This window comes from Danio rerio, chromosome 13 (genome assembly GCF_052040795.2).
Source record: "Danio rerio strain M-AB ecotype USA chromosome 13, GRCz13ab, whole genome shotgun sequence".
NCBI classification, from domain to species: Eukaryota; Metazoa; Chordata; class Actinopteri; order Cypriniformes; family Danionidae; genus Danio; species Danio rerio.
The window spans coordinates 46,327,501-46,353,528 of NC_141033.1; the positions used below are offsets into that span (position 1 = coordinate 46,327,501).

Genomic DNA, 26,028 nt, shown 5'->3' on the forward strand with positions numbered 1-26,028 from the left:
TGGATGTGAAATCGGTAATAAAAATACACAAAGAATGTTAAGCTTAACAGTATATTGAAACATAAGTTTATATCTTTCAACACAATTAACTAAAGAGCTAATGCATCAATAATGATCTGTAAATGTGTTTTATATTTGAAATTTGGAAAATGAACATGGCTTATGGAAATGACCAAAAAGTATATAGTAAACTTGTTGAAAATTCTGTGAATTAAGCTACACGTTCCAATAGAAATTACACTGATCAAAAGGATGTGTTATATTAATAATAATAATAATATTAATACATTTATTCATTCATTTTCCTGTCGGCTCAGTCCCTTTATTATTCTGGGGTCGCCACAGCGCAGCGGAATGAACTGCCAACCTATCCAGCAAGTTTTTACGCAGCGGATGCCCTTCCAGCCGCAACCCATCTCTGGGAAACATCCACACACACATTCACACACACACACACACACACACACACACACACACACACACACACACACACACACACACACACACACACTCATACACTACGGACAATTTAGCCTACCCAATTCACCTGTACCGCATGTCTTTGGACTGTGGGGGAAACTGGAGCACCCGGAGGAAACCCACGTGAACACAGGGAGAACATGCAAACTCCACACAGAAACGCCAACTGAGCCGAGGCTCGAACCAGCGACCCAGCAATCTTCTTGCTGTGAGGCAACAGCACTACCGACCGCGCCACTACTTCGCCAATAAAATTAATAATAATAATAATTCCTTACATTTTATATAGTGCTTTTCAGGACACTCAAAGCTTTTGATGCATTGAGACATATACATATATGTCTTAATATTAATTAAATATCAATGTCTTTTCAGATTTAAAAGATCATTAAACCAGGGGTCACTAATCTCGGTCCTGGAGGGCCGGTGTCCCTGCAGGGTTTAGCTCCAACTTGCCTCAACACACCTGCCTGGATGTTTTTAGTATACCTAGTAAGACCTTGATTAGCTTGTTCAGTTGTGTTTGATAAGAGTTGGAGCTAATCTCTGTAGGGCACCGGCCCTCCAGGAACAAGTTTGGTGACCCCTGCATTAAACTATGCATTTAACAGAAAAATATCTTGAAAACTGCATTACCCATGATTTTACAAAAGTCTCCACCAATCAGAGGGTGGCATTAAGAACTCTCGAGTGTCAGTTTTCCTACAAAACTGCTAAAGTATGTCTACTTTACAACTGTTTATATTTTAATCAACATCCTTTAAATTGGCTTTAAAATTCTGTCATTAATCTGATCTTATCATTGGCAGTGCATCAGGTGATAGTAGTTTTTTGTAAATAAAGCCAATAAAGGTCCCGTGAGTGCTTTGAAATGTACATTTTTATTCGATGTTTGACGTAATCTCAACTGAAAAATGAAGAGAGGGTGGGACTTAGCGTAGCCCCTCCCCTTTAAAAAAAAAGTAGCCAATAGCATTTTGTTTTTTATCACAGCTCTGCAAGTGAGACTGGTTAAACTCAAGCACGTCAAATGAAAAGCATCTTGAAGGGGGCGGGGCATGTCAGAGACTAGAGAGCATTTGATTGGTCAAGCTTTGAGAAACTGAAGTATGAGGTGATGTGAAAAAAAGGTTAATCCATTTAGATGGAAGTGACAAACTGCTAAATTTACATGTTTATATCAGTTTTATACAACGCAATCTCATGGCAGTTTGTAACATTTTGATTTGTTGGTTAATTCGTATGAGTTCGTACGATCTAATTTGTACAATTTAGTACGATTTGCTCCTCCAATGATGGTTGCTTTTAGGGGTGGGGTTCGGTGCCATGCCTCCTTTTTAAAATCGTACATTTTCATACGACTGAACTTGTGAGAATAAGCCTAAACTGACAAAAAGTAAAATACTTACGGTTTCTCGTGAGATCAGGCTGGTTTTATGTCTCCTAAGAGCAAATTTTGTCACTGTTTTGGAGCACACCAACATATAGTTGTCATTAACTAATAGACTCAAACTAACATCTAATTTTTTTATTGATTTACATTTTATGGGACCTTAAAGAACACATCTTTTTCCAACTGTCTAGTAGTTTTAGCTTCAAATTTCTACTGTGTGATAGCTGAGTCAAAGTGATTTGATTTAGGGAGGTGCCGCTATTATTCAAGTGCTACTATGTTATGTAAGCATGTTAATAAATGATGGGGGAAGTATACTGTATGTATTAAGTGCTTAGATTTAAAAAAAAAAAAGTGCACTGACCAGAACACACTGTTCTAGCTTAACACTGGCATTGTCAGAAAACATTACCAAAGAAGAAATGTGTATTTCGCCTTAAAGGTTTTGCCCTTGTATTTCTACCAAGCCAAAACATGAGACATTCAGCTGAAGTCCTCAGGGTTGTCAGATGCCATTGACTCCTATATTTCTGTATTCTTTTTTTTATATATATATATATATATATACAGTTGAAGTTAGAATTATTAGCCTGCCTGAGAGACGATTTTTCAACACATTTCTAAACATAATAAATATTTTTTTGATTTATTATATATTTTTATTTTGCTTTTTCAAAAGTTAACAATACAGAACATGGAAACTAAGCACCAAACAAACTAAAATAAAACATACATACGCCATGTGCAAAATAAATACGTTAAAATAAATAAAGAATAAGTAAATAAAGAAAGAAAGAAATGAATAAAATAAAATTAAATAAATAAATAAATAAATAAATAAATAAATAAAGGGAGGAGGTACAGTATAAACCAGTGGAGAAAAACTATTTTGTCAAATCAAATCATGTGGTACTTTTTTAATATAACTCAAAAATGGATTCCAAATATTTTTAAATAATTTACCTTTTCCTCTCAAAGAATATGTGATCTTCTCCAGTGGTCTGCAGTTGCATACTTCTGAGATCCACAATCCAATTGGTACATCAATGTCTGTTTTCCATTTTAAAGCGCTGTATTTTTTAGCTATTGTCAGCAACATTTCAGTAAGCTTAATAGCATGATTATGCTGGAGGTTAGAATTTGTATAGTTGCCCAATAAACATATCTCTGGATCCAGTGCAAAATCAACTCCATGAATCTGTGATATAATATTGCATACGTGTACCCACAATGTAGAATGCCATGTAGAATGCAAACATAATAGTTTTTATAACTTATTTCTAATGATTTTAGATATTTTATCTTTGCCATGATGACAGCACATAAAAAATTACTACATATTTTTCAAGATTCTAGTATTCAGCTTAAAGCACAATTTAAAGGCTTAACTCGGTTAATTAGGCAGGTTAGCCATTAGGCAGGTCATTGTATAACAGTGGTTTGTTCTGTAGACTATTAAAAACAAATATTGCTTAAGGAGGCTAATAATATTGTCCCTAAAATGACTTTTAAAAAAATTAAAAACTGATATTATTCTAGCCGAAATAAAACAACTAAGGCTTTCTCCGGAAGAAAAAATATTATAGGAAATACTGTGAAAAATTCATTGCTCTGTTAAACATCATTTGGGAAATATTTGAGAAAGAAACAAGAATCCGGGTTAATTATTTTGACTTCAACTGTATATATGTGTGTGTGTTTAAAAATCTTTTTAAAGTCAATTTTACTTCTTCTCCTTCAGTGCCCCAGATGTATGCAGTGTGACACCAAGTTTGATTTCATTACCAGGAAGGTAAGCATGTGGACATCATGTGTCGCACATCAAATAATAAAACCGCTTTATTACTGAAAGTGAATGTAATGTTGTTAGGTATGGGACGATAACCGGTTTCAAGGTTTACCGTGATTTGTAAAAGTCAGGGTTTTAAAACCGCTAGTAATTTATGTTATACCATTCCTACAATATTATTATTATTTTTCAACTATTTTGTTTAGTTTCTTATAGCAGGGGTTCCCAAACTTTTCAGCCCGCGACTCCAATAATAACGATGTCACTGACTCAAGACCCCCAATTTTCACTGAGGTGGTTATAAATTCAAAAACCTTGCACGAAATGGCACACACACGCCAACAGACCCAAGTCTATTCTTTGTTTAATTTTTTTAATGTATGTAAGTGCTGTAAATGGGCCAGAAAGTTTAACCTGGTGTTATAAAATCAATCTGCTCTATCTGACGCTATTGCTGTGTCTTTAATGTAATGTAATTACCCCAAGGGTCGCAATCCAATAGAACTAGTAACTGTAAGCTACTACAGTAACTATATAGTATATAGTAACTATAAACAGCTTTTTTTCTCTTCAGTAGCTTATGGATAAAATATGGTAATTCATATACTTTAGTAAAACTAAATAGATTTTTGGAAATCCCCCCTTTATTGTCCCGCCACCCCTCAAGGGCTCTCGTTCCCCACTTTGAGAACCACTGTTTCATAGAACAACAGATTCTTTAGTAGATAAGGATCGTCCACATCAAGAGCTATTGGTCACCCAATGAAGTTACCTCATGTCCACAAAAAAGAAAGATATCCAAAAATGCATTTCCATGTTGTTTTTGAAACCAATGAAGACAGCAGATGTCAATGATTTATTTTAATTATTTTGCCTGACATGTTTACTATTCCAAAATATTTTAAATGTTTCTTAAAATAAAATATATTGTGTTTAATTTGGGGGGGGGGGTAATGTTGTTTTCATAATACCAAAACTGTTATACTGTGAAACATTTTTTATCCAATTTTTATCCAAGGTAATTATACCGTCAGAATCTTGTACCGGCCCATGCCTAACTGTTATCCATAGTGATCATTTATACATCTGGATGTCCTACTGTGTGTAACTTTGGAAAATATAATCACAGATGGGGTATATTAAGAAAGTCACATTTAGCAATTGGCAATCCATTTGCTCTAATAACAAAACAAAACAAAACTGGTGAATGATTGTCAATGCATTGTTTAGATTTATCATAATATACATGACTGTATGTTAGGGTTCCTCTTGTGTGCACTTGCCACATTGTGTCTCTGGTTGTTTGCATTAAGTTAAACTTTTCCTAACTTTGTCCCTTTGCCAGAAAAATCAATGTAAGCCAAATTCCATTTGACAGGCTTCCAGTTTATTTGTTGCTTCAAATCTGTGTATGTGTGATCTTGACATTGAGTGTGTTCCTTTTGCTTGTTCAGCTTTATTTGTTCCTTTTAATTCTCTGTTTCTGCAGTAATATGCCCTTTGCAACTTCACCTTCCTGTTTCCTTTTTCTCTCTTCTCTTTTTGCTTCCTTCTTTTTCCTGATTGTGCTTTCAGTGTGAGTGTGTATCATTGCATTTGGTGTTATGTGGTTGTATTCTGTGTTAAAACTGTTGTCAAATTATTTAGGAATAGTGCTTTTTTTTAGATGATCTTTTAGTTAACATCAATCATGTTGTAAAACTCCCCAAATGATAAAGTATTGAAGGGGACCTATTATGACCCTTTTTACAAGATGTAAAACAAGTCTTTTATGTTCCTATAGTTTGTATGTATACATATGTATATATATATGTATGTATGTATGTATGTATGTATGTATGTATGTATGTATGTATGTATGTATGTATGTGTATGTATATATATGTATGTATATATGTATGTATATATATATATATATATATATATATATATATATATATATATATATATATATATATATATATATATTATAAAAAAATAAGTATATTAAACTTTATTTTAATGGTCCCTATTGCACATTTTGTTGACTAAAAGTTGCATTGCCAATTACTTCTCTTTTGAGTATTAGTAGACAGTCTGCTTAATATCTGTTAATTCTGCTCCTTCAACAGACATTTAACTGACTAGAAGAAACTTTGCAAGTACATGTCAACTTGCACTAACCCTATCCCAACCTAACAGTCTACTTATAATCTATTAATAATTAGTCGGCATGTAGATGCAGTTTAACTTAAATTCAACAAAATTCAAAAACCTTTACAAACCATTTGATATTTTCTCTTAAAATTAGCATTTTTCTCAGACTCCTGTGTGTAGGCTCAGCAATTTCACTTTTATAGTGACGAAAAAGGTTATTTTTATTGCCTTTCAAGTGAAATAACTGAACATAAACATAGAAGGCTGAGAAAAATACTCATTTTAGGAGAACATTTCAGATGGCATTTAGAGGTTTTTGCATCTAAATTCTTCAAATATTTGTTTACGATTTTTCAAGATTTTACAATGATTTGCCCAATTACCCTAGTTAAGCCTTTAAATGTCACTTTAAGCTGAATACTAATGTCTTGAAAAATATCAGGTGAAATATTATGTACTGTCGTCATGGCAAAGATAAAAGAAACCAGTTTTAATTAATCATTGAAATTATTTATGTTTAGAAATGTGCTGAAAAAAAAATCACACAGCTCTTGTTTTTTTGAAGCTGTTGTGGTATTGATTGAGTTGTGATGGATTTAAAGTAATAAGTGTTTCCTCTGTGTATGTGTGTGTGTGTCAGCATCACTGCCGGCGCTGCGGTCGGTGTTTCTGCGATAAATGCTGCAGTCAGAAAGTGGCTCTGCCCAGGATGTGTTTTGTGGATCCGGTGAGGCAGTGTGCCGAATGCAGTCTCATCTCGCAGAAGGAGGTGGAGTTTTACGACAAACAGCTTAAAGTGCTCACTGCCGGTGGGTGGAACAAACACGCACTCAGATGCTTTTAACTCGAAACTACTAACACGCTCATACATTTGAAACTCGATGAAGTTTATGATGTCGCTAAGTAAAGGCCATGGAGAGCAAATGTGTGTTACATAACTTCGCTTAAAGAGCCCCTATTATTCATTGCAAAAGGTCATATTTTGGTTTTGGGGGTCAACAACAACAGGCTGATCTGCATGCATGGTCAAAAACACTTTATTTGTCCTATAATATGCATTTACTTTTTAACTTATTATCCCAACAACTCCCATATGCTTTATTCAGGGATTCATTTGTTCCCAAACCCCTCCTTAGCGCTTTGCTAATCTGCGCCGATTAGTTCAATGACCCAGTCTGTTGCGATTGGTCCATCTGTGTTCAGTGCGAGACCGAGAGAATCGCCCACCATGGCTTATCAACAATGTTGAAGTAGTAGAGTTCCGAGTATATGTGTGAGGCCAGTGCAGGAGCGCATTAAAGCAATGCAGTTAAACACCAGCATATTCCTCTATTCTTAACCATAAGTAAAAACAGTGACACACATTCAGTATCAATCCACACAGTAGCAAAGGCTGAACTATTTTGAAACTTGACTGCAGCACGTGTGTAGGAACAGCTGACGGTGGCCATAGCAATGACAAACGGCAGAGCACACAAACGTGTTTAAATCCGTAAAGCGAAATGCGCCGTGTTTTTAACACGACATGATGAGAATATAAAGAGTTAACCAGACACAGCACAAGCCGCGTGGAGTGGTTACAAGTAACAAAACACAATTAAATATACATTTTGCAAACTAGAGAAAACAAGGATGCAACCATTTTAATTGGACTTACACTTGTGAAATGGAGGAAAAACTGATTCATGAACTGTAAAGTTCTTGTCGAGCTCTGACAAAGTCCCACACATCAGTAGTCTTTTTTTGATGCTTCCTTTAACAAACAGCTGACAAATCCCTTATTGTAAGTGTGTGGATTTCTGAAGCACTCATCAGAAAAATGATGGGAACACAGCACAAGGCTGGGGCTATAATGCTGAGGTATTTTTCAAAAATAAACTTCAACCATTGATTCTTCACAGCCTCATCAAGGAAAATAACACTAACTTTCCCTCACACTTCAGAGCCAGCGTCTTTCGTGACATAATTAAACTGGAGTCTGCTACAGTGTTTGTCTTCATTTTCTTTCTACAGTGTGGGTAGGCGGAGCTGGGAGTTTACATTTTCGCGGGTCTGCGCATAACAAATGGGCAAGGCTTGAGTTCCGTACCAACGTCACTCCAACACGATTCATTTGAAGCGCTGTGTCGACTCTTTTAAAGATAAATCAATAGTTCTAAACACAGCGCACTTTCAGATTAAAGCTTTAGCTGATTATTTCACTTCACTTAGAGCTGTTACACACTACATGGAAGGTCATTTTCAAAAACCCATAATAGGGGCTTTTTAATAAGATTTTTTTTTATTATACCTGAAAACTAAACTTAGCCACCCAGTACAATGTTCTGTTAAGCTTAACACAAGTTTTTTGTGCTAGTTTCAGCTTGGCGCAGGTATATTTTTCATGTGCGGTGCCACGTTGTTTAAATAGCAAATGCATTTGCATCCATTTTTGGGCTCATGGGTATGCTGGTCTGAAAAGGAGGTGTGTTTAAGTGCATTGTTAGTGAATTGCTATCTTAGGGAACTGAAATAGACTGCTCTTCAAAAATAAAAATGCAGTGTTGATTTAGACCAGATTTTAGTTAGGCTGTTTCTCAAAATGCGTTTTTCAGCGGTCTTGCGTCCTTGTGTTCTCGTGTAACGTCATCATCAATTTTCAAAGTTCAGATCCAAAACTCAAGAACGGAGGATGCGTGAAACTTCCCGGATGTGTTTTTGATATCGAGAACGCACCAATGCAGACTTAAGCACCAAACTTGTTGTAGAAGTCCCAGAATTCCCATCACCTGGGAGGAGCTGCTCCTCCACATCGAGAGAGGTCAGCTGAGGTGGCTCGGGTAGCTGTTTTGGATGTATCCTGGACGCCTACCTAGGGAAGTGTTCCAGGCATGTCCCACCAGGAGGAGGCCTTGGGGAAGAACTAGGACATGCTGGAGGGACTATGTCTCTCGGCTGGCCTGGGAACGCCTCGGGATCCCCCCGGAGGAGCTGGAAGAAGTGTTTGGGGAGAGGGAAGTCTGGGGTTCTCTCCAAAGACTGCTGCCCCCGCGACCCGGCCACGGAAAAGCAGATAAAAATTTATATTAAATTATATTATATTATATTATATTATATTATATTATATTATATTATATTATATTATATTATATTATATTATATTATATTATTCATTAATTTTCTTGTTGGCTTAGTCCCTTTATTAATCCGGGTCGCCACAGCGGAATGAACCGCCAACTTATCCAGCAAGTTTTTACGCAGCGGATGCCCTTCCAGCCGCTACCCATCTCTGGGAAATATATTATATTATATTATATTATATTATATTATATTATATTATATTATATTATATTATATTATATTATATTATATTATATTAGAAACTTGCTTTATTTTTTTTTTTATTTCATGTTTTTCAAGTTACTATATTCTCAAAATCATTCTGCATAAATTCACTGATCTGACGTCTACAGATTCTGTCTGGTCCTACCTATAACTCATTAAGAGAATATCGACAGCCCTTTCAAACCATGTGTCATGCACGCAGACCATTTTTCCTGTCCTTAAAATAGGATTCGGACACACTGCATGTACTGTAAAATAAAGCCCTCTGTGTTACAAGAGGGTGTTTTGAAAAAAGTTGTTCTAATTGGAATTAGATAAATATACTTAACTAATAGTCATTATTTTGTTTTGAGTGTGTCCTATTTTATATTTAAAGGGTCATGAAACCCCCTGTTTCAGCGGCGGTTAGGCTTTTTCTGACAGTCAAGTTGACCCAGAAATGAACATTTCCTCATCAGTTGCTTACAAAAGTGGTTCTAAACATTTATGAATTTCATTCTTCTGTTGAACACTAACTAAGATGTGTTGAAGATTGTTGGAATGTATGGAAGTTCATAGCTGTTTTTCTCCATTAATTACATATTTATTGTTGTTCGACAGAAAGAAGAAGCTCAGACAGGTTTGGAACAAGTGAAGGATGAGTAAATGATTGCAGAATTCACCATTACATGCAATAAAATAAAACCCTACTAAACACTAACATGGTGTTTATTTATGTGAAAATTGTTGTCAGGCACACCAGTTAGTATTTATATTCTAAACTTAAAATGGTCTTGAATTGCAGGAGGAACTTTTGTGGTCAAAGTCGGTTCTTCAGAGAAATCAGAAACTATGGTTTGCCGTTTGTCCAATAATCACAGGTATGCATGCAAGGACATCCAATCTGACTTTTTTTGGTGATCTAGCCTATTCTGAAGGCTCTGTTATTGTATGTTCACAGATATCTCTTCCTAGATGGCAACAGTCATTTTGAAGTGGAGCTGTCTCGCATTTCCAGCATGCAGGTTTTGACTGAGGGATCGACCCCTGGAGGTGAGGCTGAATGTGGAGAAGCTTGTCAAAAAACAATACACCTTATTCTACAACATGCAGGTTAGTCACTACAGGATAATAACTGAAGGATAGAAAACAGTAAGACTATATGTGCTACAAATAAGAGTATTTATAATGAAGACCACAATACATTCAAATAATATAAGAAAATAATTGTTAATGATATCAAACACTTGCTGTATGTAAATAATGATTAACAGAAGTGGGTGAGAATGGAAGTCATGTACAAGTGGCATGTACAAGGCATGTACAAGTTAAAATGTGTATCTGCTTTTATGGAAAAAATATAGTGGAAACTAATAGTAGTAGTTTTGCGTGGTGTGATCACTAATCCTTTTTGTTTCACAATACATCATTTTTTTGCATGATTAAATCTTTAATGACACTGTAAAATGATTAGTGATTAGTTGACTTTATTATAAAAAGTTAACCTCTTGCTTTTAAAGCAATTAGTTGACTTTACTTAAAAAAAGGTGAGTTTTAAAAAGGAAAAATGAGTCTTTAAAGGTTGATTGTAAAGCGATTAGTTGACTTTTATTGAATTTGGATGAAAGGAATTTTATGGATTTTGGACAATTTTATGGAATTTGGATGGATGGACGGATCAATGAATTTAAATATAAAATGATCAATGGATTGATGGATGGATGGATTTAAATATAAAATGATGCATAGATAGATGGATTTAAATATAAAATGAAGGATGGATGGATGATGCATGAATTGATGGATGAATTTAAATATGAAATATTTAATATAAATTTAAATATGAAATGATTGATGAATGGATGGAGGGATGGATGGTGCATGGATGGATTTAAATATAAAATGATGGATGGATGGATGGATGGATGGATGGATGGATTTAAATATAAAATGATGGATGAATGGATGGATGATGCATGGATTCATTTAAATATAAAAGGATGGGTAAATGGATAGATGGATTTAAAAATAAAATGATGGATGGATGGAAGATGCATGGATGGATGGATTTAAATATAAAATGATGGATGAATGGATGGATGGATGGATTTAAATACTATTATCTTTTATGTAAAGCTGCTTTGACACAATCTTCATTGTAAAAGCGCTATACAAATAAAGGTGAATTGAATTAAATTGAAAAATACAAAATGGATAGATGGATGGATGATGCATGGAGGGATGGATTTAAAAATAAAACAATAGATGGATGGATTTAAATATAAAACGATGGATGGATGTATATAAAAGGATCAATGGGTGCATGGATGGATTTAAATATAATAATCAATGTTTGAATGGATGGATGATGCATTGATGGATGAATTTAAATATAAACCGATGGATGGATTTAAATATAAAATGATCAATGGATGGATGGATTTAAATATAAAATGATCAATGGATGGATGGATTTAAATATAAAATGATCAATGGATGGATGGATTTAAATATAAAATTATCAATGAATGGATGGACTTTAATATAAAATGATGCATGGATGGATGGATGGATGGATAGATGATGCATGGTTGGATGGATGGGTGGATTTAAATATAAAACGATGGATGGATGGATGAATGGATGGATTTAAATATAAAATAAAGGATGGGTGGATGATGGATAGATGGATGGATTGATTTAAAAATAAAACGATGGATGGATGGATGGATGGATGGATGGATCTATAAAAATGTTGTAAAAATGTATGGAGAGTGGAGATCTATAGAAACATAGATGGAAAATATTGTAGATGGATGTATAAATCTGTAAAACTATACTTGGATGTGTGGAACTTTGAAACAACAGATACAGTAGATGGACAGAAACATGAAATGAATGGAGCTATAAAAGGATGGTTGCACATATGGATGGCTGGATTAAATTATATAGGGATAGTTTGGTGGAGGAGAATTTGACATATTTTGACATTTTCATTAAAGTTATTGCAATGTTAAAGAAATAATCTATTTGCATTTAAGATGCTTTCTATATATGCAAAGGGACTTTGAACATGTCTAAATATCAAGAGTTGAGATTCCATATTTAATGCAAACCACTAAGCTTCATGCTGAATCCTCACATTCTTCTGAATGAGAAGAGAGGCAGTAAAAATGTATCGATTAGTATTACAGGAATTTAAGAGTATCTTGGATCCACCCTGAAAATACACCATTATAAGTAATTACTGACAATCTTATAATAAGATTTAATGATGCTCCATTAATGTAGGCAGTGTTATTCACAGATACAAGAATTAGGGTTTGGTCAGGATTGCCGTAATACAATTTATAACTTTGATGTTGTAATAAAACTTATTAAAACACAGAAACTCAAGGGAATTCCGTTCAAATTCCATCCAAATTCCATAACAAAAGAACATAACAAATTTTATGTATGTATTACACTAATATTGTGTTGATGTTTGAAAAAAGCTTTTCATCTTTGACCATCATACGGCATCAGTATATCTGCTATTGTGATGTACAGAGATAAAGCTTCACAAATTATGACACGTATTGACTAATCAAATGCTTGTTTGACTTCTGCTTGAATGTTGATGTTAAATAACACTTTCAGTATTGAGTAACTCTTATACAACTGACATACACGCTGTACATGAGCTCCAAGGAGTTTTAGACCCTTAAAAATGTATGAACGTCATTGCATTAGATATAAAATATTAAACCATGTGCAAAGTGATGCAGCTCAAGCTTCCATCTGAATTAATATTAATTCCAATTAATTAATAATGTTGCTAGTCCTAATGGGATTTTTAATACGCAAATGAACATATAAATGCAACTAATTTTGATAGATTGCAAAAATGTGACTTTCATGTCTAAATACTTTTTGGAGCCATATCTATTCACAGAAGCAGGCATATGTACTTTTGAAAAGTGTTGGATAAAGTTACTTTTAATTACATAAGTAATGTGTATATATATATATATATATATATATATATATATATATATATATATATATATATATATATATATATTAGATTGTAATTAGTGCTGAAAAAAAATATATTCATGGCTCAACAATAAGGACTGCCCGATGGCCCAGGGCCAGCGTGAGAGATGTTAGTGACAGAAGAGAGAATCGTCACTGGCCTGATCTGGCCAGTGCTGCCTTGTCACAAAATTTTAAGTTGCCTGCGACTATTTGTCAATTGTGTGCAAACACAGTCTTCGAATGCTACCTTTTCTGTGAAGTCGTGAACACCATATTGCTTTTTGGTTCCTTTTATCTGATTGGATGTTGTGAGCACATTATTTTTTTCCCACAATGTGGTAAAAACCAGTTCAGTGAAGAGAAGGCAACATCAAATTATGAGGCTAAAAAAGCCATCTGTTTCTGACGTTGTGGAAACAGATATTTACATGGGTACAACACAACGAAAAAAATGAAGTGATGTTTTGCATAGTTTTCTGTCACTTTTAGGTCAGCCACCTTTTGTTTTGCATTAAAATACCAAGACATTTTCCATACTGCTGTATTTTACTGCTAAATATTTTAACATTTTTAAAATATTTAAATTCTAGATTCACAGACGTTATTTTTGACACATTATTTCAAATATGTGGCTAAGAAATAGCATTTTTTTAATTAATTAATTTATTTTTTTGGGGTCATTAAAAATTTTGGCAGGGCAAGTAAAAATCTGAACCGCTGGTCCAGTCGGGCCAGTAGAAATTGTCCTTAGTGTTGAACCCTGATATTGCTTCCAAAATAAAAGTTTGTTTTGACAAAAGATATGTGTGTGTATTATGTATATTTATTTTGTACAGTAACTGGCCAATTTATTAGGTACACCTTACTAGTACCGGATTGGACCCCCTTTTGCCTTCTGAAATGCCTTAATCCTTCGTGGCATAGATTCAACAAGGTACTGGAAATATTTCTCAGAGATTTTGGTCCATATTGACATGATAGCATCACGCAGTTGCTGCACATCCATGATGTGAATTTCCCATTCCACCACATCCCAAAGGTGCTCCATTGGATTGAGATCTGGTGAGTGTGGAGGCCATTTCAGTACAGTGAACTCATTGTCATGCTCAAGAAAGCAGTCTGAAATAATTCATGATTTATGACATGGCACGTTATTCTGCTGGAAGTAGCCATCAGAAGAGGGGTACACTGTGGTGATAAAGGTATGGATATGGTCAACAACAATACTCAGGTGGGCTGTGGCGTTGAAACAATGTTCAATTGTACTAATGGGCCCAAAGTGTGCCAAGAAAATATCTCCCACAACATTACACCACCACCACCAGCTTGAACCGTTGATACAAGGCAGGATGGATCCATGCTTTCATATTGCTGACATCAAATTTTGACCCAACCATGCGGTTGTCGCAGCAGAAATCGAGACTCATTAGACCAGGCAATGTTTATCTAATTTTCCCTTGTCCAATTTTGGTGAGTCTGTGTGAATTGTAACCTCAGTTTCCTGATCTTAGCTGACATGAGTGGCACCTCTGGTGGTCTTCTGCTGATGTAGCCCATTTGCCTCAAGGCTGGACGTGTTGTGCATTCAGAGATGCTCTTCTGCATACCTCAATTGTAACAAGTGATAATTTGAGTTACTGTTACATTTCTATCAGCTGGAACCAGTCTGGCCATTCTCCTCTGACCTCTGGCATCAACACACTAAGACATTAGCGCCCAAAGAACTGCCGCTCACTGGATATTTTCTCTTTTTCAGACCATTTTCTGTAAACCTTAGAGATGGTTGTGTGTGAATATCCCAGTAGATCAGCAGTTTCTGAAATACTCAGACCAGCCCGTCTGGGACGAACAACCATGCCACGTTCAAAGTCACTTAAATCACCTTTCTTCCCCTTTTTTGCTCGGTTTGAACTACAGCAGATCGTCTTAACCATGTCGACATGCCAAAAAGCATTGAGTTGTTGCCATGTGATTGGCTGATTAGAAATTAGCTTTAACGAGCAGTCGGACAGGTGTACCTAATAAAGTGGCCGGTAAGTGTATGTGTAATACACAAACTACAAATCTATATAAAACTTTTTTGTTATATATATATATATATATATATATATATATATATATATATATATATATATATATATATATATATATATATATATATATACATACAAACTTGCTTTGTATGTGTTTAACCGCAATTAATTTTTGCCCAGCACTAATTGTAATAGATAACTTTTAAAAGCAACTTTACCCAACACTGCTCTTGAACAAATCTTCAGTTCTTTCTTAACTTGTTTCTTCTTTTCTTTAATTTTCTCGTTCTTCTGCAATAAGAGAAAGATATATGCTCGTATACGAGTTTGCTGGACAATCAAATATCTGAAGGTCAGCGTTTCTCTGTCTCTCTCCTTTCTGGCTTTTCACTTCTTCCTTGTCTAAATGATGTGCCATTTAGTTAGTTGTTCTCATTGTTCCTCTCCGTAGGATGTAAGTAACCTCGCATGCACTCATTTACTGTGACCCATTGCAAGTAATATTTTCAAAAGCAAAACCAGTCTGCATGTTTATCGGACTGGTCCCTGATTATGCCGCATGTGATGGCCCCTTATTGTGATTAAGTTACATTTAATAAACCTCAGTTCAATTTGTGCATGTGCAGTCATCAGCATTGGTGTTACACTGAAAGGTTTTGTGCAGCCCAGTCTCTAACCTTTGTCCTGTTTTTTTAGGTGGTACGCTCCGGGCCAGCGGGATGGTGCTTCAGTACAAGCCACCGGGATCTCTAGACCTTCAGCAGCTCAATATGGACACTGCTGATGACAAGCGCATCGCGTCTGCCTGGCTCGCAGCCATGCACAAAGTAGGTGTGAATAAAAGAGGAAAAAACGACACTCATCCAGTCATCCATAATTCTGTAGATCCATCCATATCCATACTCCATTCTTATCAGTCCCCCATCCATATCAGTCCTCCATCTATTGTTCTAGAGTTCCATCAATCCTTCATGTGTCACTTTATAATTCCATTCATTTATCTAACATTCTTTAATTGCATCCATTCATCCATCCATCATTCTATAGTTATATCCATTCATCTATCTATTGGTTTATAATACGTTCCATCCATCTTTTTACAGTCTGATTCATGCATTTTCCATTCATCATTTTCTAGCTCTATTTATCCATAAATTCAGCATCTATCAATTTAGAGATTTACGTGTCCAGTTCTCCTCCATCCAACTATCACTTTATAGTCTGTCTGTCCATCCATCCATCTATAGTTCCATCCGTCCATCCATATTATTGTATCCATTCATAGTTCCATCTATCCATGTCATTCTAAACATCTATAGTTCCATTCGTCCATCCAAAGTTCAATCCGTCTATCCTTAGTTCCATCCATTCATCTATCATTCTATTCATCTATAATTCCATCCATACTTATTTCCATCTATAGTTCCATCCATCCATCTATTCCATCCATCTGTCTGTTCGTCCATAGTTTTGTCCATCTATCCATAGTTTTGTCCATCCATCCATCCATCCATCCATCCATCCATTCATAGTTTTTTCCCTACATCCGTTCATAGTTTCATCCAACCATCTAAAGTTTTGTCTATTCATCCATCCATCCATACAACCATCCATCCTTCCGTCCTTCCATAGTTTTGTCTATCCAATTGTCCATTCATCTATCCATCCATCCATAGTTTTGTCCATCCATCTGTCTGTCCATTGTTTTGTCCATCCATCCATCCATCCATCCATCCATCCATCCATTGATTTGTCCATACATCCATCCATAGTTTTGTCCATACATCCATCTATAGTTCCATCCATCCATCTATTCCATCCATCTGTCTGTTCATCTATAGTTTTGTCCATCCATCCATCCATCCATCCATTCATAGTTTTGTCCCTACATCCGTTCATAGTTTCATCCAACCATCTATAGTTTTGTCTATTCGTCCATCCATCCATACAACCATCCATCCTTCCGTCCTTCCATAGTTTTGTCTATCCATCTATCCATTCATCTATCCATCCATCCATTGTTTTGTCCATCCATCCATCCATCCATAGTTTTGTCCATACATCCATCTATAGTTCCATCCATCCATCTATTATATCCATCTGTCTGTTCATCTATAGTTTTGTCCATCTATCCATAGTTTTGTCCATCCAACCATCCATCCATTCATAGTTTTGTCCCTACATCCGTTCATAGTTTCATCCAACCATCTATAGTTTTGTCTATTCGTCCATCCATCCATACAACCATCCATCCTTTCATAGTTTTGTCTATCCATCTGTCCATTCATCTATCCATAGTTTTGTCCATCCGTCTGTCTGTCCATTGTTTTGTCCATCCATCCATCCATCTATCCATCCATCCATCCATCGATTTGTCCATACATCCATCCATAGTTTTGTCCATACATCCATCTATAGTTCCATCCATCCATCTATTTCATCCATCTGTCTGTTCATCTATAGTTTTGTCCATCTATCCATAGTTTTGTCCATCCATCCAACCATCAATTCATAGTTTTGTCCCTACATCCGTTCATAGTCTCATCCAACCATCTATAGTTTTGTCTATTCTTCCATCCATCCATACAACCATCCATCCTTCCGTCCTTCCATAGTTTTGTCTATCCATCTGTCCATTCATCTATCCATCCATCCAAAGTTTTGTCCATCCGTCTGTCTGTCTATTGTTTTGTCCATCCATCCATCCATCTATCCATCCATCCATCCATCCATTGATTTGTCCATACATCCATCCAAAGTTTTGTCCATACATACATCCATAGTTTTGTCTATACGTACATCCATAGTTTTGTCTATACGTACATCCATAGTTTTGTCTATACATACATCCATAGTGTTGTCCATCCATCCATCCATCCCTCCCTCCATCCATCCATCCATCCATCGATTTGTCAATAAATCCTACCATCCATCTAGTTTCGTCTATCCATCCATCCTTCTATAGTTTTGTCCATCCGTCCGTTCATCCATCCATCAATCCATAGTTTCGTCTATCCATCCATCCATCCATCCATCCATCCATCCATCCATCCATCCATCCATCCATCCAGCCATCCATAGTTTTGTCCATCCATCTGTCCATCACTTTGTCCACCCATTCATCCATCCATCGATTTTTCCATACATCCGTACATCCGTTTTTTGACCATACATCCGTCTGTCCATCCATAGTTTCATCCATCCATCCATTCACCTACTCATCCACCCATCTAAGAATGTTTAAATAGCAATAAAACTGACAGTTTAAACCGATTCACTTTCTTGTAATTTAACTGTCAGAGATTCTGTTGAAATTAGTTTTGTAGTCTTTGCAGACTTTTTAGTTTGGCAATAAAACCTGATAACCGTGGTATCACAGCATCCCACTATTGTCAGGGTTATTAACATGCATGCTAACCAGCATTTTAAAACTGTACTTGATGGATTATCAATGTATATTTATTTATTTTTATATAATACATATTTATTTTTTTCTGTTTCCTCTTGTCTTCAGGCTGCCAAACTGTTGTATGAGTCAAAGGACCAGTGAAATGCCCGAAAAAGCACACGTCTGGAGACGAAGAGGGATGGACAGAACAGAACAGAAAGGAGGAGAGAGTGAGAGATGGAGAGATCCAAACAAAGTATTATGTGTTATTCAGTCTTTCTTGTACTCTAAGATGCTTGTATGATTTCTATTCAGTCTTTTGCTTCTACTCCCTGCCAAGACAGACCAGATTTACTTACAACCCTCTCTGTCTATGCCAAGGGGAGGACCAAGATTTTGACGATTCTCGTGCAATATGGACATGTATGATAATATATATAAACGCACCATTTAACAGATGCTTTAAGTGTAGTCTCACGTATCAAAGTTTTGTAAACAAAATATATTTTGTCAGATATTCTTATTTTAACACTAAAGGCTGTGTATCTACTTTTTACTGCTCAAGTATTTACGATATGTAGTGTGTTTTTTTTCTTTCTTAACATATATTTGAAACACTTTTGGAATTGTTTTTGTTTCCTACACTACAGAACGATGTTTCATTTGTTTAGTACTGTGGTTGTGTTCGCGGAGCAAGATATCCCTTTTTTAGAAAACTGAAATTAGAGCAGCCAGACTGCCAGGACTCATATTAAACTTTGTTCTAGGTCATCAGGTTTGGTTTGCTAATTTTCAATTTTCAGTATGCACCAAATAAACATTGAGTCCACAACTGACCAATTATTGTGTGTGTTCATTTATATAGGAGCACATATTTAGATTTTTTTGATTATAGTTTAGTACATGGCTTGAAGTATATTACATTAATGCATTCTTCAAATCTTTAGTTATTGGAAACAACCAAAGTAAGACTGGGCGCTTTAACCTAAAATCAACATCTCGATTAATCAAGCATTTTTACTCGATAATGATTAATGAACGATTAACTGGTTCTGTACAGTAAATATGCTTACATATTACAGGTGAGAAGCTTTTGAACGAAGGGTGCTGTAATGTGAAGTGGGACGTTGATAACAGAGGTTGAGGATCCAAATGCAGGGTTTATTATGGAGAGAATGGTCAGGCAAGCAACAATCAACACAGGAGCAAACAGGTGTATAAGGGCAATCCAGAGTCATGGTCAATAAGCAGGCGAATGGTAAAAGGCAGGAAGCATACAACATAAACAAAACAAAGCAAGGGTCAAAAACACGGCAAAGCAAGGAAACCACGTCGTAATGTTTACTAAAAGTATAACAAGACTTAAGCTGCGGTCACACTTTACTTTTCTCCCCATAGACTTCCATTCATACGCATGCGAATACGTCAGACCAGAAACGCAAACTGATGCGGCAAGTTTCGCAGTTCGATGCATTGGAAAGTTCAAGCTTGGTGAACTCTGATCTGCGAAATCGCATCACATGATTGCATGAGACTAATCGAAGATCAAAACATGAACTCTCTTGACAGGAATTTAAAACATGGACAAATCGCTCACTTTTTAAAATGTCTGATTATCTTGTTTAATGCCGCCTCTTTCCGCAGTGCAATACAACAGAATTTTGCATGCTCGAACTCTACTGTGAGCCATTAGCCACTGGTGTGTGTGTCTGTGCTGCTTTTAAAGTCCATGTAATCAGTTCTGAACAGCTTCAGCTGTGGATGTTAGCAATCAGTGGAAAACCGGAACAGGTGTGAGTGAGTGGAGCATGACTGGACCTTGTAGTCCTTATACCAGCAGATTTGTAGTTCTATGTGATCTGTGAGTTTACCAACGATCTGTAACCCCATTCACACGGGGCATCAGTGTCAACGCTTTCTATTCGCTTTGAATGGGTGATGTCAGGCTTTGCCGAACTGAATCTTGGGACATCAATGGAAGCATCAGCCAATTAGATAGCTTCATGCAAATACACCAGCTCAGACAGTAGCTGATTGTGGACTCATTTCATTGGCTGACACTGTGTTGACGATCACGTCAGCCCCAACTTCAGACACGCCCTCGGTCAAGAATTGTCAAGTCCCGTGTGAACGCACAGTTAAGATTAGATCGCTGGTGATTGTGACAGGTGCATTACTTGATTTTAAAATAATCAAAGAAAAGACACTATCTACTATCTATGATTATATATTGAACATCAACATTGAACAAATGAAACTAAAACAAACATTGCCTAAAATGAACAATCACCTTATAACATGTAAAAAAGGTAAAAAATAAATAACTTGCACTTTTGGAAACAAAATAAATTTTTTTTTAATGTTTTTTCATATTAAAAGTTGAAGGTATAAGGTACCTATGGTATAGTAGTGTACGCGTTTGCAGAAAGGCTGCACCGGACCATACGCGTGTGCTCGACGCAGAAGTATACACCAGTCAGAGTGGGGTCACATGACTCCACACACTGTAGGGAAACTAATAAAAAAAAAGATGACCTGGAAAATGTTGATCGATTATAGGTTCTGAATGTCGATTTCTATTGCTTTTTGATTAATTGCCCATCCCTGAACCAAAGGTATCTACCCCTGTTACATACACCACACATACACACTACACCATTACATTCAAATACATATATTTTTCCTCATTTATGCCATATTAATATAATCTGTAATCTAAATGTATTGGTAAAATCATATGTATTTTATAAGAATTGTATTAAAATGGAGACATTTTCTATTTGGGCTTCTATTTGTGTGTGTGTGTGTGTGTGTGTGTGTGTGTGTGTGTGTGTGTGTGTGTGTGTGTGTCTAAAGATATTTCAATAATATAATAATAATAATAATAATAATAAAATATTACAGAAGCAGTTTTGCTTCTTCACATACTGACAGGATTTAATAACTCAAGTGACCGAGATATCTTTTGTGAGAAGTAAAGAGCCATACAATGTTTGTCCAACTTATTCAAAGACTTTGTATGAAACAAGGAGGCAAAGACAAAACAGGGTCATTTGTTTAATACAATATGGAGGAAATTGATGTAATTTGTACAATAATTTCCAAATTCAAAATGTTATCATTATTATTTCTTGTTGTATATAGTACCTCGAGTCTAGATGAGGTTAGTAGTGCAAAAATGCTTACTGTGTTTAGTGCAGGAGACAGATGGCATTCTTCCTTACTGTGTGAGAGAGAGAGAGAGAGAGAGAGAGAGAGAGAGAGAGAGAGAGAGAGAGAGAGAGAGAGTGAGAGTGAGAGAAGGAGATTATGTACATGTTCTAATGATGGACTGCTGCTGCCCTCTAGTGGTTTGTACAAAGTACAGAAGAACCGTGAGTAAACCAGAACACAGTAGTAGACTTCATAAACACATTACCCAAACTTTTTCATAAGGGCCAAAAACTAAACTTGATTGAGGGAGTTGGATAAATATAACAAACTGTCAAGTTGTCAATAAAATTTTACTAATTTATTATAATAATTTATCATATAATTGAATTAATTCTAAGATTTATTACATTTTAAATACTTTGTTTTAATAAAAACAGTTTTGTTTACAATGAATAAATGTCTTACAATAAAAAAAACAGAACAATCACATTTATAACAATTAAAATAATTCACGTTGTCTTGATTCGCTTGCTGATGTCTTCTGCAATGTCTGCTATCCATCAAGTGAATGTATGTATTTATTATTCTGATTCATTCACAACATTTAATTGAAAAATTAAATTTCCAATTGCTTTATTCTGTAGCTCAACAGTTAAAAAACAAAAACAAAAGTTATAATAGATAAGAAATGACAATCTCGGCTTTCCTTCCAAAATTCCCCATCACTCTTCTCAGATAAAATGGAGGGTCAAATCCTTAGTTTGAGCATATCTGCATAAAAACTAATTCTCATTAATAAAACTCATTAAAGTTTATGTACATTAAGCCCTATGTAATTAGTACATTATTTTCCACCTCGCAACACAACACTGTTGCATCCATACATCAATCTCACAGTGAAACAAATTTGTCTTTAATAGTTGTAACAACAAATTTTTCATTTCATTTATAATAAATAATAATTAAATATTTTAGCATCAAACAGCACAAGCCAGTGGCGCCCCCAGAACATTTTCTTAGGGGGGCCAGAAGCAGCCGCACCAAATCTTGGGATGACACACAAAAAATTATGAATTCAGTGTAAGGTTATATTTGGGTTTCTGGTAAATGAAATCATGTGGTTTAATTTAATTAATTACTCTTAAATAATTGCATTTCCCCCCCCCCAAAAAAAATAAATAAATAAAAAAATCTATAAATTAAATAAATCTATATTTAGTTTAAAACACGTTTGATATTTTCATTTTTTTGTTGTTGTTAATTTTTTACATACTTTTATTGTATAGCATACGGTATATGCCATGTTTAAAATTAAGGAAGGTTAATGAATTAATTAATAAAACAAACAAATGAACAAAATGCATTATATATACACACTTACTGTACAGACTCTACTAATATCAATTATCCATATTCCGTTTTGAGACAAAATATTATTAATACAGCTTCTTTTATTAATGTACCTTAAGGTAAATATTAAATTGCCTTTCCTGTCTATTGAAAGTGTGTGTGTGCTGTCAACGACGATCGGGGAGAGGGAGGGGCAGTGAATCTGCTACGTCAGTGGCACCAGTCAATTAACTAAAATTTAGTGGCTGCTATTTATTTATTGAAATATTGTGAATTTACGCAAGTATATTTAAATTAATAATATCAACGGCAAAATCATATTGGGGAGGTCAAAGGGGAGGCCAGAATTTACACTGGGGTGGCCGTGGCCCATTGGGGGCGCCCCAGGCAGAAGCACACTAGCACGGTATTGTATTCTCACGATATTTGTTCTCTCACGTGTCATGTCACTCTAGTAGAGGACGCAATCAGTGGTGCCAACTTATCGATGTTGTCGCAATATTTAGCGACTTTTCAGACCCCCTTAGAGACAATTTTACAAAAAAAAAAAAAGAAAAAGCGACTAGTGACAAATCTAGAGACTCTTTTTGGTGTTGTTGCAGATTTTTCTAGACTCTCATGTCTTGTGCCCATACTGTACAGTTCCTACTCTTCTGCGTTTGCCGTCGGCGCCTCCTCCGACTCAGAGCACTCACGGGCGGCCCAAATGACCCAAATCCTCATACAGCGGTCTCATTTTCACATTTCACATTTTAGGTGCTTTATTGGCATGACAAATAGCTGTACATTCGTATTGCCAAAGCAGTGCAGCGTCGCTGCGTACAGAAAAGACGGTGCAAAAAGGGCAGTAGTGCAAACAAATATGAACATAAAATATAATATAGAAATAAAGAAAAGAAATGTAAAAAAATAAAAATAGATTAATAAAAATAACAATATATCAGTAAAACTAAAAATATTACAGCGGTCTCTCTCACCCACCTGCCGCCTGACAGCAATAACCCCTCTGCATACCGTAGGCAAATGAGCACCGCGAGCGTGTGGTATTACATACTGTCAAACTTATCTGCTACTCTTTTGTTTTACTTTAACAATACTTTTCTTTTACACAATTACAGATAATTTAGTGACAGTTTCGGAACTTGTCTGAGTTTATTATGTCTGAGAGAGTCCTGCAAATTCACTACACATCTAAACTGACATACTGTAATGCCCCTTTATTAACCATAGGCTGTAAAAGAGAAAACGGTTGGACGTGATGACGTCAGTAATATGCAAATTTACGTATGACGCAATCTAGCGAGATTTAGCGCCTTTTCATTGGCAACACTGGCCGATATATTAGTTTAACATTAGTTCATTTCAAAATCAGAGAGACTGACTGAAACAACACTGATAAGTGAGTCTGGTTCTATTCTATTATTTATTTCTATAGCGCTTTAACAATGTAACGTTAGATTGTGTCAAAGCAGCTTAGAAGTTCCAGTAAATTGAAATTGTGTCAGTCCAGTTTTCAGAGTTGAAGTTCAGTTTAGCTCAGTTCAGTGTGGTTTAATTGTCACTGCTGATAGTCCAAACATTGAAGAGCAAATCCATCGATGCGCAGATCCACAAGTCCCAAATCAAGCAAGCCAGTGGCGACAGTGATGTGGAACAAACTTCACCAATTGACAAAAGTGAAGGGGAAAAGAACCTCGAGAGAAACCAGGCCCAGTTGGGCACGACCATTTCTCCTCTGGACAAACTTTCAGTGCAGAGCTGCAGTCTAGGCGCCGGGGCTGGAGAACGTCCATCGTGGAGAAGCTGCAGGTGTGTCTCATTATTAATTAACTCGTCTCACTATTAATGAAGATGTCTGTGTTTTGAGCGTCAGTATGTGATGCCAGACATTTAGATTAATTTTTTTTCATACTCCTGAAACAGTTCACGAGAAGAACTTGTTGAAACCAAGCAGGAAAGTTTGAATTTTGTGCTATATATTATGAAATATTTTAATGGCTGGCGATGCAGGTGAATGTTCTGTGCTGGATCTTAGTTCAGCTTTTGATACTGTCAATCACTGCACTTGAACTAAGAGTCTGCGTTCTCTTGTGGGCATTACTGGGTCAGCTCTGGGTTGGTTAACCTCCTATCTTGCTGACAGGAGTTTTTACATTTTAAGATTCTGGTCATTACACATAGAGCTCTGCATGGTCAAGCACCTCTATATATTCAAGATCATTTTTGCAGTCAGTCATGTAGCCGGTCTCTGAGGTCTTCTGGCAAAGACCTTTTAGCCATTCCCGGAACTCGTCTTAAGACTAAAGGTGACCGTGCCTTCTGTGTGGTGGCCCACAGCTCTGTAGCTCTCTCCCTATAGCGCTTAGATCTCTGAGATCAGTTGAACTTTTTAAAAAGCATTTAAAGACGCATCTGTTTGGCCAAGCTTTTAATCAACAGTATTCATATTTCAGTATTTGGATTTTTAACCTGTGTTCATATGTTTTTACATAGTTATTTTACTTGTTTTCTCTTATTGTAAAGCATTGTGTGACAAAATGTCTGGGAAAGGTGCTATATAAATAAACCTTTACTTATTCTACTGCTAAACTAAACATATAAATACATTTTTATAGATGAATTACATAACTTTGTTACCTATAAAAAGTTGTTGAAAGTTTGTTATCTCAGTAATAGTTTGTCAATGAGATATTTTGAAAGGGAAAATATGTTGTAGCAAAGTCCATTTAAGGCCCTTTGAAATGTATTTTATAGTCTTTGATTGTAGCATATATAAAATTAGCCTACAGCAAGAGTGTCCAAGCTCGGTCCAGAGGGCTGATGTCCTGCAAAGTTTAGTTCCAACCCCAATCAGACACACCTGGGCTAGTAGAGCTAATCAAGAGCTAATCAAGCTCTTACTAGGCTTTCTAGAAACATCCTTGCAGGTGTGTTGAGGCAAGTTGGAGCTAACATCTGCAGGACACTGGCCCTCCAGGATCGA

At 35.9% G+C, this 26,028-nt stretch overlaps 1 protein-coding gene across 7 annotated transcripts in view; it reads left to right on the forward strand.

The window, feature by feature from the left end:
* zfyve21 (zinc finger, FYVE domain containing 21) overlaps positions 1 to 19,379 on the forward strand; it is a 23,280-nt gene extending 3,901 nt beyond the window's left edge. For 3 of the 7 annotated variants that reach the window (XM_087277256.1, XM_087277252.1, XM_087277253.1), the window contains 7 exons: positions 3,615 to 3,665; positions 6,439 to 6,607; positions 9,907 to 9,982; positions 10,063 to 10,154; positions 15,456 to 15,506; positions 15,851 to 15,981; positions 18,669 to 19,378. In XM_087277256.1, coding sequence (XP_087133382.1) covers positions 3,615 to 3,665; positions 6,439 to 6,607; positions 9,907 to 9,982; positions 10,063 to 10,154; positions 15,456 to 15,506; positions 15,851 to 15,981; positions 18,669 to 18,704 — 606 coding nt within the window. In that variant the 3' untranslated portion in view covers positions 18,705 to 19,378. 7 annotated transcript variants of the gene reach the window in all.
* Positions 19,380 to 26,028: the final 6,649 nt, after the last annotated feature.